Source organism: Gorilla gorilla, chromosome 6 (genome assembly GCF_029281585.2).
Source record: "Gorilla gorilla gorilla isolate KB3781 chromosome 6, NHGRI_mGorGor1-v2.1_pri, whole genome shotgun sequence".
Lineage (NCBI taxonomy): Eukaryota > Metazoa > Chordata > Mammalia > Primates > Hominidae > Gorilla > Gorilla gorilla.
The window spans coordinates 132691715-132707102 of record NC_073230.2 but is presented as its reverse complement, the minus strand read 5'-3'; the positions used below and the strand labels follow the sequence as shown (position 1 = coordinate 132707102).

Here is a 15388-nt window from a genome sequence, read left to right as displayed (position 1 = left end):
AGAAGTAGTAGGAGGCCAGTGGTAAGGCTTTGGAGACCCCTGAAAGTGCACTAGCTTTTATTCTGCATGTGATGGGAAACCATTGGAGGGTTTTTAGCAGAGGTGTAGTAATGATCCAAGCAAGAGGTGAGGGAGGCTTGAACCAGGTTTATAGCACCAATGAGAAGTGGTTAAATATTAGTTATATTTTGAATGTGGAGATCACTGGGTTTGATGATGGTTTGAAAGTGAAGGTTGAAGAAAAAGAAGAGTGCAAGATGACTCCAAGGTTTTTGACTTGAACAACTGGAAAGGGGAAAGACTTACGAAGAAAAAGTTTGAGAGGGAAGATTAGGAGTTTGATTTTACATATTAAATTTGAGATACCTATTAATTCAACTATAGATGTGGAGTAGGCATTTAGTTATGAGTCTGGAAGTCACAGGAGAGGTCTGAATTGTTAAATTGCATGTCAATAGGATATACATAGACACATGGTATTTAAAGTTATGGTTATGTTTATGTTATAGTCTTCTTTAGCATAAAAACAGTGAAAATTACCTAAATTCTTAGCCCTAATCCTCACAGATGAGGTAAACTGCCTGAATTTTTTATGTCATAGTAATGTCACAGGAATGAGATCTAAAAATCTCAAGCTTTGTTTAGAGGTTGTTTGCTAGGAAGAGATAAAGAAAGGTCTTCATTCATTCATAAAGAGATGTAAGGCTTCTGTGAACTACATGATTCTGAAAAAGCATTTATTCTATGCTGGTATCTGTGAGTTCTGCTAAATATTTCTGTACAATAAGTTTTTTTTTAATAGTATATAATAGTCACGCTAATATAATGAAAATATAGGATGGTTTTTACTTATTTTCAGACCCATTTATTTTAACTATTAGTATTTCTGTGGTAGTACCTGATGATGAAATTATTAGCTACTTCTTCCTCTTCACCATAGATACTGATAAGTTTCTGTCTTTTGTCACTCTGTAATGCCAGCATAGTCAGGTGTCTTCGATGCTTTTCATCCAGGTAAATTTTGTGAAGCATGTCTAGCAAAATCTGGTAGCAAATTATTTCCCTTGCTAGAAGAGTAAACAGAAATTAACATGACTCAATTGAACTCCTTTCCAAATAAATTCTGTAACAATTTAGAGCTGACCATCAGACTTAAATAAATAAATAAATAAATAAATAAATAAATAAATAATAAATAATTATCGTTTTAAAAGTAACAACTTAGTTTAGGGCTAAGAGAAGATAATGTTGCCTCTCTTGGGCTTCTGTTAATTTTCAAGTTCTAATACTAGAGCTCCAGTACTTCTTCAAATACTACCTTAACACAATCAATTTTACATGAGAAAAATAGAAGAAAAAGATTGTTCTGTGTTCTGCACATGTAACCCACACATATGTCACATAGTCTTACTGGCTTTTTATCATTATCAAGTACAATTACTCAGCCACTGTCCCACTTTATATACTTGGCCTTCGTGGGTCCTATATATATATATTTATATACATATTTATATGTATTTATATATTTATATATAGGTATATGTATTTATATATTTATATATAGGTATATATATTTATACATATTTTATATATAGGTATATGAAGAGGTTAAATATGGAAAGTCAGTATAATATAGAAGTATGCTTATAAAATCTGATATCTAAATATTCCTTCAACAAATATTTATTGAACGGCTGGTGTGTGGTGCTGTTTTGGTGTTGAGGATACAGTGAGAAATAAGATAGGCAAGGTCCCTGCTGTCATGGAGCTTAATAGATAAAGTACAATAATTTTAGATATTAGCAAGTGATATGAGGAAAGTAAAATGGGATAGGCAGTTACTGATTACGGGGAAGAGCTATACTTTACATATGATGGTCAGGAAAGGCCTCTCTGAGGAAGTAGTTTATGAATGGTTTCTAAATGATGAAAAGATTCAGTTTAACGAAGAAATAGCTACTGCAGAAGTTCTAAAGCCAGAATAAGATTGGTAAGTTTAAGGGACAGAAAGGAGACCATCTTACTAGAGAGAGTGACTTGAAGGGAGAGTACATTATGAGAAAAGTTTGGGGAGAGAGAGAGACAATAACTGGACAAATCATGTAGGGTCTTAAGGAGGGAGGTAGCATCAGATTTCATTCAAATAGCAGTGGTAGCCACAGGAGGACTTTAAGAAGGGTAGCAACATATTTTTTAAACTTGAAATTTAAATAATATCACTCCATTTGCTCTGAGTCAAATAGACGCTAGAGTTGCAAGAATCCAAGCAGGATGTGATGGTGGTGTGGAGAGTAGCAGTGAAAGAGGTGAAAAAGAGCAGGCTTGATAATTGGATCGTGAAAAAGGAGGAAGTAATAATAATTTCTAGGTTTTTGGCCTGATTATGTGACAGGATGGTGATGCCATTTATTGAGATGGAGCAGCAGACCAGGATGGAGCAGGAAAAGAAGATTGGGGAAGGAAATAAAAGTTAGAAGTTTTGAGTTTGAGAATCCATATGAAGAGTACAAGAAGGCAGTTGGATTTGTGACAGAAAGGTCAACCCAGATGTGATTTTATACATTAACAGGTTGAAATTTGTCACATAGATATTAAGGAACTAGAACCATTGTCTTCTGAGCCCTGTTTTAATCTTTAGTTTACTATCATACTCTATAGATACATTGCTTTAGATTCACTTTAAACTGTTTTAGTAACTAGATTCTTCTGGGAGTCACATTATCTGTGTTTCAGGAGTTAAATAATTGGAGAAACCACCCAAGAATTATGTAATGTCATTTTATTTATGCGTATGTTTTAATTGTCTTGACTTTCTTGTAGATGAAGATGAAGATGAAGATGATGAAGAAGATTTTGAGGATGATGATGAGTGGGAAGACTGATCTATATATTATATATATATATATTTTTAAGGTGAAATACTAAACACTACTTTCTGTCTGTGGATTCTGTAAAATTATCATGTAAATGTTCTACCAATTTGCTGTATATTTTTGTTGCCTTTTTTGCTTTTTTTTAATCTGTGCAATACCTCATTTAATCTGTAAAGGTTTGTCGTAATCCTCTACAAAGCTACTCCCTGTTATTGTGTGCAGGTTTACACCAGGATGCTCACTTGATTTGTGAATATTTTTCATTCCATCAACAAGGGAGTTTAAATACTATATGTGAGACTGACAAAAACCTTAATGTAATTTACTTATAATGCCAGAAGGAAAACACTATTTTCATACCCTACTTTTTCTGTACCTAAATTTTCTTAAAAAAAAAAAATCTAGTATAGCACTACATTCTTTTTTAAGTAATGCAGACCTTAGTTTCTTTAGCCCCTTTATTTTGAATACAATGCTACATATGAATGTTGAAGCTGATACATTGCACAGTTCTGTAGACATCACTACACCAATGTAGTTTCTCAAATTTTAGCAATATGCTCTACATAAAATCACTACAGAGATACTAGTGGGGAAGACGAGTAACACACCTCTTACAGTAATACTGCCTGTTATTGGTATAGCAGTGGTATTTGCAGACTGGGATCATAAGGAGCCCTTAAATACTTGTTATTGACTGGGGTTATTTTTATGCTGTAGCAAATGTGACAGGCTCTTTTTAGCAAAATTTTTGAAAATTTTTTTGGTATTACTCTGAAACAAAATTTAAGTTGGAGTTTCGGGGATTTAGGGAGTAGTTTTCATTCTGCATGAACTGAAGTAATATTATGGTAACTCCAATATTTGGTTAAAAAAACTATACAAATCAGAATAGTACTAAAATACTGTAGAATTTTAGCATTTTTATTTTGCACTTTGTGTGGATTGAGGTGTTCAGAAATACCAACCATAAAAATGTAATCTAGTTGGCAAAGGTGTGCGCTAAAACACGGAACCGAACATGCATTGATTTGGATAACTTTTGAGGGTTTTTTGTCAAATAGCATGTGAAGAGTTACATTTTTCTTAAAAGATTGGTGGTCCCAATGTCAAATTTCTTGGAACACATAACTGAATGATAGATTTTTTTTTTTTAAAGATAAAACTTTACAACCTGCACATTTGTTATGCATACTAAATGGTGTGTTAAAATTAGGGTTTCTTTGCCTCTCTACAGTACACTAATCTGCCTAAAGGTGGTTGTTTCATATTTATAATGCTAATTATCATACCTACCTACTTTAAATTTTAGGTAGAAAATTATCTGATTTAAATACAAACATATTTTTCTCACATTGAGTCATATGCATAATGTAGTTCCAAATGTATTTCATTACTATAGTCACAATATCCAACTAAAAATTACGCTATCTAGAATTGTACCAACCAAAATCTCGTATTGGCAGTTCTTGACAGGCTGGACCTGCAAGATGTGGCTTGAATTTTAACCATTTATTACATAATCTCTAGTGATCATGCATCTAGTTATCATAAGAAATAATTTAAAAGGTTTTGTTGCTGAAAGCAGTAAGTGGTGCAGTAAAATACTTAAGTTATTCAAAGAATGTTACCTTTCTTGCAAGAGTAATTTAAGCACATGGGAAAGATTCTAGACTTTTTGTTTCTTGCAACAACAGTGCCCTCTGCTGCTAGAAACCTTTTTCTACTTACTATCATTTTTATTGTGGCTTGAGCTCAGTCAATCTGGTGCAGATGAGGCTGGACAACTACTAACCAATAAAATCAGGAGTTTGTACAAAAGTTAAATGGGACATTATAATTATTTTAAGTAATGTTAATTGAAATTTTTTTTTCTTTTTGACAATATAAAAAACATTTTAAATTTCCTAGAAATGTCTTCAGGGTAATGCCAATTTAAGATCTCTCTTAACTTGTGGCCAAGAAATTCTAGATTTTCCAGCTGACTTTGGTATAATATATATTTATCAGGAACTTCTCTCAGCAGAGAGTACCCATTCTTCGAGTTCAAAGCACAATTTTAAACATGTAAAATGGATATATAATTTGCCAAAGGTAATTGATTTATTCTTTTTTTCTTAAAGAAAAAAAAGACATTGGTTGTTGTTGCAAAAAGTCTAAATTACTGTTGGTTGAAACACAGCAGCTGTGGAGTTCAGTCCAGGCATGAAGACTAAATCTGCTTTACCAAGTAAGGTGTAAGGTTGCATGTTTCAGTCCTCTACCATCCTGCACTGTGAGCAGCACTATACCTGTGCGTTGTCTGAAAGCCTTCCGTATATTCTCCAGCTAAATGGTCGTCTGGTAGCCTTTGCATTTAACAAACTAGCATGAGGCTTTTTATATCTAAATGCTACGTGATAGACAATTTCAGCTAGCCACATATTGTATGTATGAGATTCATAAAGACTTTCAATCATTTCATTTTCAAACAACTGAAATTTTGTTTAGTATGTGAATTCTTTTTTTGAAATGTATAGTGAATAGGATGTTGCACTGGTGGCAATTCATCATGGAGCATAATAAAATTAATTTGACCCAAATAGAATAAAATAATGTGTTTCATTTGTTTATTGTTAAGAGAGTAAAATAGGTTTAAAATTTTTAAACTGTATAGTGAAGGGTACAGAGCGATCAATGATCATGGTTGATGTTTTCAGCAGACTGCATGCCCTGAGAGTTAGAGTGTGCCATTAAATAAACATGGTGAGCAGAAGAATGTTACACCCTGTTCTGTTGGGAAACATGACAGCTGCTCAGCAGCTCCCCTAGAAGCCACTGCTGTCATTTACAGAGCATTGACATTGCAAGGTCAAACTGTTTGGAACTCTTCCACATACCAGAAATGTTGAAGTTTTCTAAATCAGAATGATATTGGAGTTTATTGGTAGTTTCAATAAATGCCAAATATAGCAGTTTGTATGGGACATAAGTAGCTTTTAATAAATGATATCAAAGAGGGTGCTCATTTTAAACGGTAAACTCTGTTTTTGATAGAATTTTCTGTTTCACTGACCCTGGCACAAGTGGGTGTCTGAAGATTAAACTGAGTTGCGGAATTCAGAGTGTAGGATGCTACAAAATTCCTTTTAAGAGCTTTGGCCAAATTTAACAACCATTTCAAGAGTAATACGTTCTATTAAAAAGTTGTTTCTATTGTACAAATGTGAACACTTAAGAATATATTAGACTTTTAAAATAATTTTTTAAAGAGAAGTGAAATATGCCTAAGAATTGTTTCTGTCACGTCATTTTTATCTAATCAACAGAGGGGATTCCCGAGATAACTCTTGTTTTAGAAACGGAGTTCCTAAAGGACAAATATAGAGATAAGGCTTATTTATAGAATAGGAAAGCCTGTATGGAAAAGTTGGGAAATTTACCTTCCACATTTATTGACGTTGTCACATCTCACCTCCAAAACACAGCATTCTTTATAATCTCTTGGTCATTTATTCATGGATTAAAAAAAAAACTTTGCTTTCTAAGGAAGCCTCTAGGAAAGGTATAGTACACTGTTATGAATATGTTAGAGAACATGCTTTGCAGCTACTGCCTTTACTTCTGTATGTGATACGTGGCATCCTCCATTGCCATGAGGAGCCTATTGAAAAATTTGTCTCCGGATGCATCTGCCATAGGTTTTTCCAAAAAAAAGAAAAGCATCACAGATTGTGCTAACTAACTGTTGATACAGTGTTTACTATTACACAAGTCCAGTGTAACTCTAAATTGGCCATGTACACCATCAAGATTGACAAGTCAAGATAAGATAGCACACAATTATTTTGAGTAAAACTTTGAGTAAATTTTTTTGAGTAAAAATTATTTGAGTAAATATTATTTTGAGATTGTAATTTATAGGTGGTTTCAGTCTAATCAGATGTTTGTGTATTGGGGCGTTTCTAGTAAACTTGAAGTAGTCCCTGAATTATTTAACAACCACAAAAAATCTACGTTAGGATTTTTTTTAAAAAATGTTTCTATTTAACAGCAAGTTCAATTTCAGCAGTATCAGATTGCATTATGGATCTTGAACAAAACACTATTTTCTATCTTGAATTGCTTAGCATTTCATGACCTAAATTTTGTCTTGTCTTAGCTGTTGCTAGATGTGTGAAGATTTTCATCAAAGCCTAATTTTAAGGATTTTTTTAAGCATCAGTATCATATTATGAACTAAATGTGTGGTGGACATTAAGATACAACAGTGGATAGGATAGGCCCCCACCCACATTTACATCATTTAAATCTAAAATACTTATTTCATAAATGAAAGACGTTTGGACCATTGAGTTACATGAGAACAGAGGCATGTGGACACCACCAAGCCTGTTCTCTAATTTTGCAGGTGAGGGTGCTCATTCATATTCACAGTGCTTGTGGGGCTTGCCCGAGGTTAATTAAAGTATCTACTAGAAGCCAGATCAGACTAGTTCAGCTGCTCTTTCTCATGCACTATAATCCTATTGTATGCCTTTCTCTTTTTCTTAAGGATAAACTCAGATTTAGTTTGTTTCTGAAAGATATATGGCTACAAATGTCACCCTTTCTCATATCATCTGGGTGTTGATAGATGCCGCCAACATCCTGTGTCCATCTCTAACCAGAAAAGCTGGCTTGTTTTGAGGAGCCAGTCTCTGACTCTGATGCATGTGATTGTATTTTGGCTCATTGGCGGCAGTCACCCTACATTGCCCGAGCATTTGGTCATCACAGGGCACTTCTGTCATCTAGTACAGAGTTGAAATGAGGTTGAGCTTTTCATTCTACATCCAAATTATTTTTGTTAGTTTCTTACAGAAACTATAGGCATTGTTTTTACTTAGACATAAGTATTTCATAAGTCTACAATCAACTTGTCTGACAGAAAATTAAGAATATATTAATTTTCTGAATAATTTTGATCAACAGCTGCACTGTCAATTTAAAGACCGGGAGTTCTTCCAAGGACCACAAGGACAAACAATGCTTCAAATCCAACTTCCTGGCTTTATTATTGATGAGAGAGAGGGAGATCCTAACTTGGTTGCATGTATTTCAACCTTACTGGAAAAGAGGCAGGAAAATAAAATGTGGATCTCGTATTTGTGAAACAAATACAAGAAACAAATGAAAAGGCATTATCATGTCCGGTTAACTATGGGAAAACAAAGCTGTTTATGTCTCAGTTCCATAGTTGTGTTAAAGGCAAGTATAATTTAGTTCTTTAAATCAGCATCTGACCTAATTTTTTTTTTTTTTTTTAACCAGGGTGGGAATCTAAGGAGGCAGAGAACAGAAAGGAGAGTTTGTGTTCGTAAGCATATTGTGGTGATTGGGGAATGCTCAGCAAGTAGAATTAAGAAATGCATTTGAATCTCCATTTTTAGGGACAAAAACTAGTTCTGGAGAAGGAGACTCATTTGTGTTTTGTTTGTTTATTGAGCAAGGATGTGAATGCATAAGGGCCAAACTTTCTCTTAATTTTGTTAGCTAAAGCTCAAAACTACACCTGACCATTGAAGTGTAAGGGTTTTTTCTTTTCTTTTTCTTTTTTTTTTTTTTTTTTTAGTTTTCTGAACTTTGCTGTAGATACAAGCATAGCCCTAGTATTTCAACCACATTCTTACCAAACCACCAGTAAATGGGCCTTATGATTCCATTTAAGAGGCCTTGCTTTGGCCATGGTTGAATATCTGGATGCTATAGAACATGCTTATAATGGACTTGCTGCCCAGAGATGTTTAGGAAGTTCAAGTGGATTCTGAGCCAGATGGTTGCTTTAGATCCGCACCAGTGCGCAAAAGTTCTATGGCCAACATGCTGCATTAACTTGACACGGTTTAGACCAGTTAGACTGTGCAAAGAGAGGTAGTCTGCACACACTACATGAGCCCTTTAGCACCCTGTTTGCTTTAGCACTTTCATCACTTTGTTTTCCAAAAACTCAAAACAGCCGAAAAACTGATTTGATATGGGAATCACGGTATTTTTCTTGTTTTTTTTTTGTTTGTTTGTTTCCAAATTGTCTAAATCACTAACCAAGATCATTCGACCAGCTTAGGAAAAACAAATAGATTGTGCATTTGAGTTCAGTTTTGATTCTGTAAAGACTTTGCAAAGCCTCCTTCACTAATTATGTACTACTGTTAAATGGTATTTGATAGGTTGTTGGAAAAGATAGGGTAACTTATATGCACAGAAAAAAGAAATGTAGTTGCCCTTTCCAATGCATGGCGGGTTAACACTTCAATGTAGCCTTATCTTTGTATCTTGGTCTTGCCTTGTGATATTAGGATTGTGGTAATGATCCTACATATGAACTGCTTGACATAATAAACTTTGGGGTATCTTTCAACTTGTGAAAAACTATCGCTCTATCTTCACATTGGTAAGATTTTCCACAAAATTGAGGGTAGAGATAGGCATTGTAAAACTGTAAAGGAATTTTTTTGAAGGTTTTCCCCAGAAAGCTTTTAAATATACAGGTTTCTTAAATATTAATGGAAATGGTGACTAAAGGAAGAAAGAACAGAAATGTAAAGAAATGTTTCCCTAATTAATATTCCTGAGTCTTCAGAAATTTCCAGAAGTATGATTTATTTTCAAAGTCAATGGATAAATGCACTTGAATGCAAGTATTACTGTAATGTCCTATACTGAAACAAACTATTTTAAATGATTATCATTACTGTAAGTTGGAAATAGACCCCAGAATAAAACAAATCTATGTACTAATACATCTCTAAGATCAGGGTAATACAGGAAATTCATGTGACCATATAATGCTAAGTCCCATTGAGAAGTCAGGCTTATTTTTTTTTCTGTCACTTCCTTAGCAAGTTTTTATAGTTTATTAAGTAGGATTTGGGATACAAATAGTGCAATGACACAGTAGGATTTGGGATAGAAATTGTGCACATGACCAATTGTGAAAGAATGGCAAAAAGGCATGCATTGGTGGACCAGTAAAGGACAGCTGGAAAAGTTTGACACACTATTGGAGATACATTGGTTGTGTGTGTGTGTGTGGGGGTACCAACAGCTGAGGCCACTTCCAAACGTGCAAAAACACAAAGCCTGCTTTAGCAGGTCACTGGAGAGGCCAGTCTTGGAGCTACTTGATGTTATTTAGAGATTGCCTTAGTATGCATGGGCAAGAATATTTATGTATATTGATGTATATAAAATATTTATAGAACCACCATGACCTGTGGAAATTTAAAACAACTTGCTAAGTACAAGGAGAAGGAACTAGTGCATAAATTATTCTGTGGCTGACTCCATTTAGGTCGAGAAGTAGCTTTTTATCTGTAGGTCATGATTCTTGGGAGGTTTACATGACTGCACTCAGCATCTAATCTAATGGGAAAATGTTGGTAAAACAAAAGGGTAAGGAGGAGATTCATATTTGTAATTCTTACCCACAAGACTGATAATGGTTCAGTGGTGAAAACAGGCTAGTTGGAAGATTTGGTGACTACAGGCTGTTTTATGCAGGATGGTTCATATCAAATTGCTGCATAATTTATTTCTAAATATGAGAGTTGAAGTCACTGATGTAGGAATACATATCCTTTAATCATTTTGTCAAAGCTAAATCATCTATTCTCTTATAATTGGAAAAAGGGACCATTAACCATGAAATTTTGGACATGCAGAAGTGTGTGTCCAACATGCTATTGAGAGAAATGTAGGTGGAGGTGGCATTTTAGACGAATATCTATTTCTTGTGGAAGAACTGGCCTGACTAAATATGCACCTTGGCAGTGGGATTAGGCAACTTGCTAGAGCTGTTCCGGCTCTCTTACGGAGGAACATAAATCATGCTATATAAAATTCAAAATGCAGAAAACTCTTTTTCTCAACTGGTTTCAAGACCTAAATTTCCAATGGCATTTTTTTCCCCTGCAGGATCTCAAAAGATAGAAACTGCATGATGTTGAACAGACAACTAGAAGAAACAACAGGTTTCAGAGAATTATGGCATTGCTTCTCAGTCTTCAGTTACTACTTCAAAGCATTGCTTTACTTTTTCTCTGAATATTATGGTAATAACCTTCATTCTTCTTACAACTCGGAGAAATTATCCAATGCAATTTTGTTTTATAGTTTCTGCCATTCCCTCCTTCTGTGCCCCGTTACAGCAATGAGTACTAGTTTTCAGGTGCAGGTATTAAGAGGGCAATGGGGGGGATATAAAATGCACAGAGGAGGATTTGCTTTTTCATGTATGGGTTCTGTAACTTGTAAGTGAATAGATATTGGAGGATGGGTACACAGTGAAACTTTCATGGACTTCTTGTTAGTAGTAACAAGAACACCTTCAAATATTCATCCTACTTTGCAGTGGCAATATGTGTATCAGTCCATTGTGATATTTTTCTAAAATACAGTTTCCAGAGGGCACAGTTGAGCCACTTAGTTTGCATTTCCTAGCGTAGACTGCTCTCTGACTTCCTGAGGGTGGCATCTTCTGGCCCTGTCTCGTTTCTACAGAAGTGATGGTATGTGGGCTCTCACCTAGTTTCAAACTGGACTACTTTTTCATGACAGTGATGAAGCCATTTAGAGGGGCTTCGAAAAGTCCCATGGCTGTACTCACCCCATTCCCAGACCTTCATCACCAAAATGTTTTTCCTTTGAGGAAAATCATGTTGAAAAGAATTCTCATAATACTAACTAGTATTTATTGAACACTTATTAAGTGTTGTGCGCCACGTGAAATGGTTTATATGAGCAAGATATCCCAATATTTCAGCCAAAGCAAATGAAACTTAGATTAAATAATTTGCACAAATTTAAGTAGCTAGTAAATGTCAGAGCTGGGCTTTAAAATAAAGTCTGTCTTAATACAAACCCTTCACCACTATAGTACCCTGCCTACCAGGTAGCATTAAGACACCAGAGATGGTCTGGATGCAAAAATAAAATGGTTATTCCAATATCTACTTCAAATGTGGAGGGCTTGGGATTTTTCTGCTTATGCACATGCAAAGACCCAAAGAAAAATGCTGTCACACTCTGATTTAAAAAAAAAATATGCAACAGAAAGGAAAATACATTATAATCATGCAACTAAACCAGCAGCCACTGAGGCAAGTTTTAAGATTAGAACAGCCCCAGATTTTTGGAGTACATGAATAGAATTTTTAAAATATTTTATCTGGTTTGCTCATCCGTGATCCCCATTCCCTACTTCACCACCAATGAAATATTTTTTCCACTTGGAAGATTAGGTAACTGGTATGTTTGAGTAATCCCACATGCTTAATAAATGATTACATAACAGTTTATTTGGCATTACCTCAGAGTTTTCTTTGTGAATTTAGAATAATCTCTGCCAATGTGTCTTCTTAAGCATTTCATATTTATTTTATACTTTTGAATGAACCCAATGGTGATTTTTAATTTAAGGAGGTCAGGAACAACTTGGATTTGTTGCTTAAAAGAAAAAAAAAAGTTTGTATTTCTTTAAAAACAGCTTTTATTAGTGACAGCTTCTGAGGCAAAAGGATTGTAATCCATCCGAGCAAGTTCTAACAGGTCAAGATTCCTGTTAAATTTTCTATGAGTGTCTCTGCAGAGAGTCACCAGAAATTCTTGGCAGGATTTAGAGAAGAAGTTGGTGTTACTTTGCTCCTCTTGAATGTGATATTTTCAGCTGTTGCTGGTTTCTTGCATAGTCACCACAACTCTCAATTGCTAACATGTTGAAAAAGCAAGAACTGCAGAAGATTGAAGTATAACTTCTAGAAAGACATTCACAAATAGGTATGAATATATTTTCCCTCTGACTCTTCCCTTAAATGTAATTTAAGAAAAAAAAAAAGCTGTATTTTTCCAGTTTTGCCTCAATGTAAAGCATCCCTTTGAGCTGCTATTTGTTGGATAATTTGTTCACAGGAATGTACTGGTTTAATCTGGGTGCTGCCACCAACCCACTCCCAGCTTGACAGGGAATTATTTCACGATAAATTCAGGAAGGACAACTTGCAAACTGTAACCTGAGAGTGACTTTAGATCATTTGTTTTTGTGTTTATGTAACAGTGATTAATGGATCTTCTGAGATTCTATTTAGGGAGAAAGAGACATTTAGCAGTTAGTGCTAGTGACTACAGTTTTTGATGTGAGAAGATTGGTATACATTTCAATAACATGCCTAATTTTTAAAACATTCTAAATATATGGCTTAAAAAAAAGTTGTGTTGCTAACTGTTTAACTTGTTCTAAAGGCTATACAGCTAATCACACAGTGTTTCAATCTGGAACAAGTGATTAGTCATCTGAAAATTCATGCAGCATTGTCAGTGTACAAACATATATCTAAATGAAACCCTCAGCTTTAGATTGCAAATTTGTCTAATGAATTCAAAGAGTTAAGGTTTTAAAGATTATAATTTCACCTCTGAATAGTTTATTTAGAGAACCAGACTTCCATTTTCCAGTTGTCAACCCTTAACTTTCCCAGACACCCTCCCAACTGAAGCCTGCACAGCAATTCCTGACTACACAGCCTGACCTCTGCCGCCAGATCTCACATAGAAAAGGGGTGGAGTCTTTGAGGGAGGAGGGTCAGCACAAGTGAATGTAGATATTCTTAGAACTCTGGCCCTAAAATGTGCCAGTGTTAGAGTGAGATGGTAGAGTGAAATGCCTATGTTGGCGGCTCCTTAGTGACATGCTCCTTGGAGCCCTTTAGCCTCCATGCATAGATCCTGCCCTGTCCTAGACTTTTGGGGCCAGTCTTGCCTCTAGAACCTCATTTCTCAACCACAATCCTTTTTGATCAATGTAAAAATTTTGCATTCAAAATAAGTATTTGTAAGTAAAAGCAAAATTGAAGACAAGTGATTTGTTACACACAAGACAAGACTTCGATACGTTCCTTCCTGTTGCATCATTTTCCAATCCCTCTACCTCTACTGGGGAGAGCCTTGTTTCTATAAGGAGCTCTAGGCCATTTTCTTTTGAACTGTTCAAACAGGACCAGTGACTAGTACTCTTGTTCCTGGACTCCAACCATCCCTTCTGAGCCACTCCTTTAGCTCCCTGCCTGTACTTTAGTTCTGATCTGCAGTATAGCTTCCCTTGCCCTAGTCCTGCCCTGTCAAGGGTGGTAGTCAAGTGCCTTATGCCCCATTGCCAGAGTCTGGGTCACTTCTTGCTCTGGTTGGACCCCATGGGTACATGTCCCACACATCCACCCACCTCCATCACCACCACTACGACAAGGGCCAGGTGGTAATGACTGTCCTGCCTAACAAGAATTGCTCTTTGCTGATTGCATGTCCGCCCACATCTGACCATCCACGTGGGCTGTTGGTTTTCTGACTCAGGGGCGTTTCTATCTGGCTTGCCCACCACTGATCCATAGATTGATCTATAGATCTCAATATCTTTCTTCAAAAGGTAGAAGCCATGGAATACAGCAATTCTAGGAGTTCACTTTGGGCACTTACCATGTTACCGCAGAGTCCAGTAATATACTAAAAGCGTCTGAGGGTAAAATACTTAACACCTGTCCTCCTTTTTTGGCTTGGAAACATTTTAGTATGTCAACATGTCATCTAATTGTGTGGTTTTCAACAGTAAAATATTTTCAATCATGAAGTTCCAAAAGGGGTGACTGATTGGGATTTTCTTTATAGCTGAGCGGCACTGTTCATGTAATATCTAGTAATTGCACAATGGAAAAGCATCCCATACCACTGTTGACCACACTGGAGGAGTGGTGAGAGGGTACTGTCATGATGTCACTTCACTATTGTTGAGTAGCTAATTATCTCCATCTAATCAAATATATGTATTGAGACCTTGCTGTCTCAAGGCACGAACATAAGATATAGTGTCTGATTCCCAGGATATCAATCCAGTAGGATAGTAGGAAGATAAGACATGTGGCCGGGTGCAGTGGCTCACGCCTGTAATCCCAGCACTTTGGGAGGCTGAGGCAGGTGTATCGCCTGAGGTCAGGAGTTCGAGACCAGCCTGACCAACATGGAGAAACCCTGTCTCTACTTTAAAAATACAAAATTAGCTGAGTGTGGTGGCACATGCCTGTAATCCCAGCTACTCGGGAGGCTGAGGCAGGAGAATCGCTTGAACCCGGGAGGTGGAGGTTGTGGTGAGCTAAGATTGCACCATTGCACTCCAGCCTAGGCAACAAGAGCGAAACTCAGTCTTAAAAAAAAAAAAAAAAAAAAAAAAAAGACGTCTACAAATAGTATAATGCAATGCAAAATATAATAGGTACCAAAAGAAAAGTTTGAGGGAAGGACAAAGAAGACTCAGAGGGAAGAATGGAACAGGTAAATTTTATAAGAGTGAATCTTGAAAGATGAGTAGCTTATTGAACCAAGGAGATGTTAAAAAGAAAATTCTGAACTGAAGAGACCCTGTGAACAAAACCAAGAAGGTGGGGAAGCCGGGATGGTGTTTGAGGAGCAAGAGCCAAGTTTCATGCTGGCTAAAGGTGTTGAATGAACCAGAG

The 15388-nt window shown here is 35.9% G+C and overlaps 1 protein-coding gene across 2 annotated transcripts in view; it reads left to right on the top strand.

Annotated features, from left to right (window-relative positions):
- The window catches only part of WASL (WASP like actin nucleation promoting factor), a 67123-nt gene extending 61658 nt beyond the window's left edge, over window positions 1-5465 (top strand). Inside the window, exons 11-12 of one of the 2 annotated variants that reach the window (XM_019031472.4) lie at window positions 2821-2913; window positions 4997-5465. In XM_019031472.4, coding sequence (XP_018887017.1) covers window positions 2821-2882 — 62 coding nt within the window. In that variant the 3' untranslated portion in view covers window positions 2883-2913; window positions 4997-5465. Of the gene's footprint in view, window positions 1-2820 lie in introns of both variants that reach the window. The other variant, XM_004046139.5, reaches the window with a different exon arrangement.
- The last annotated feature ends 9923 nt before the right edge of the window (window positions 5466-15388 follow it).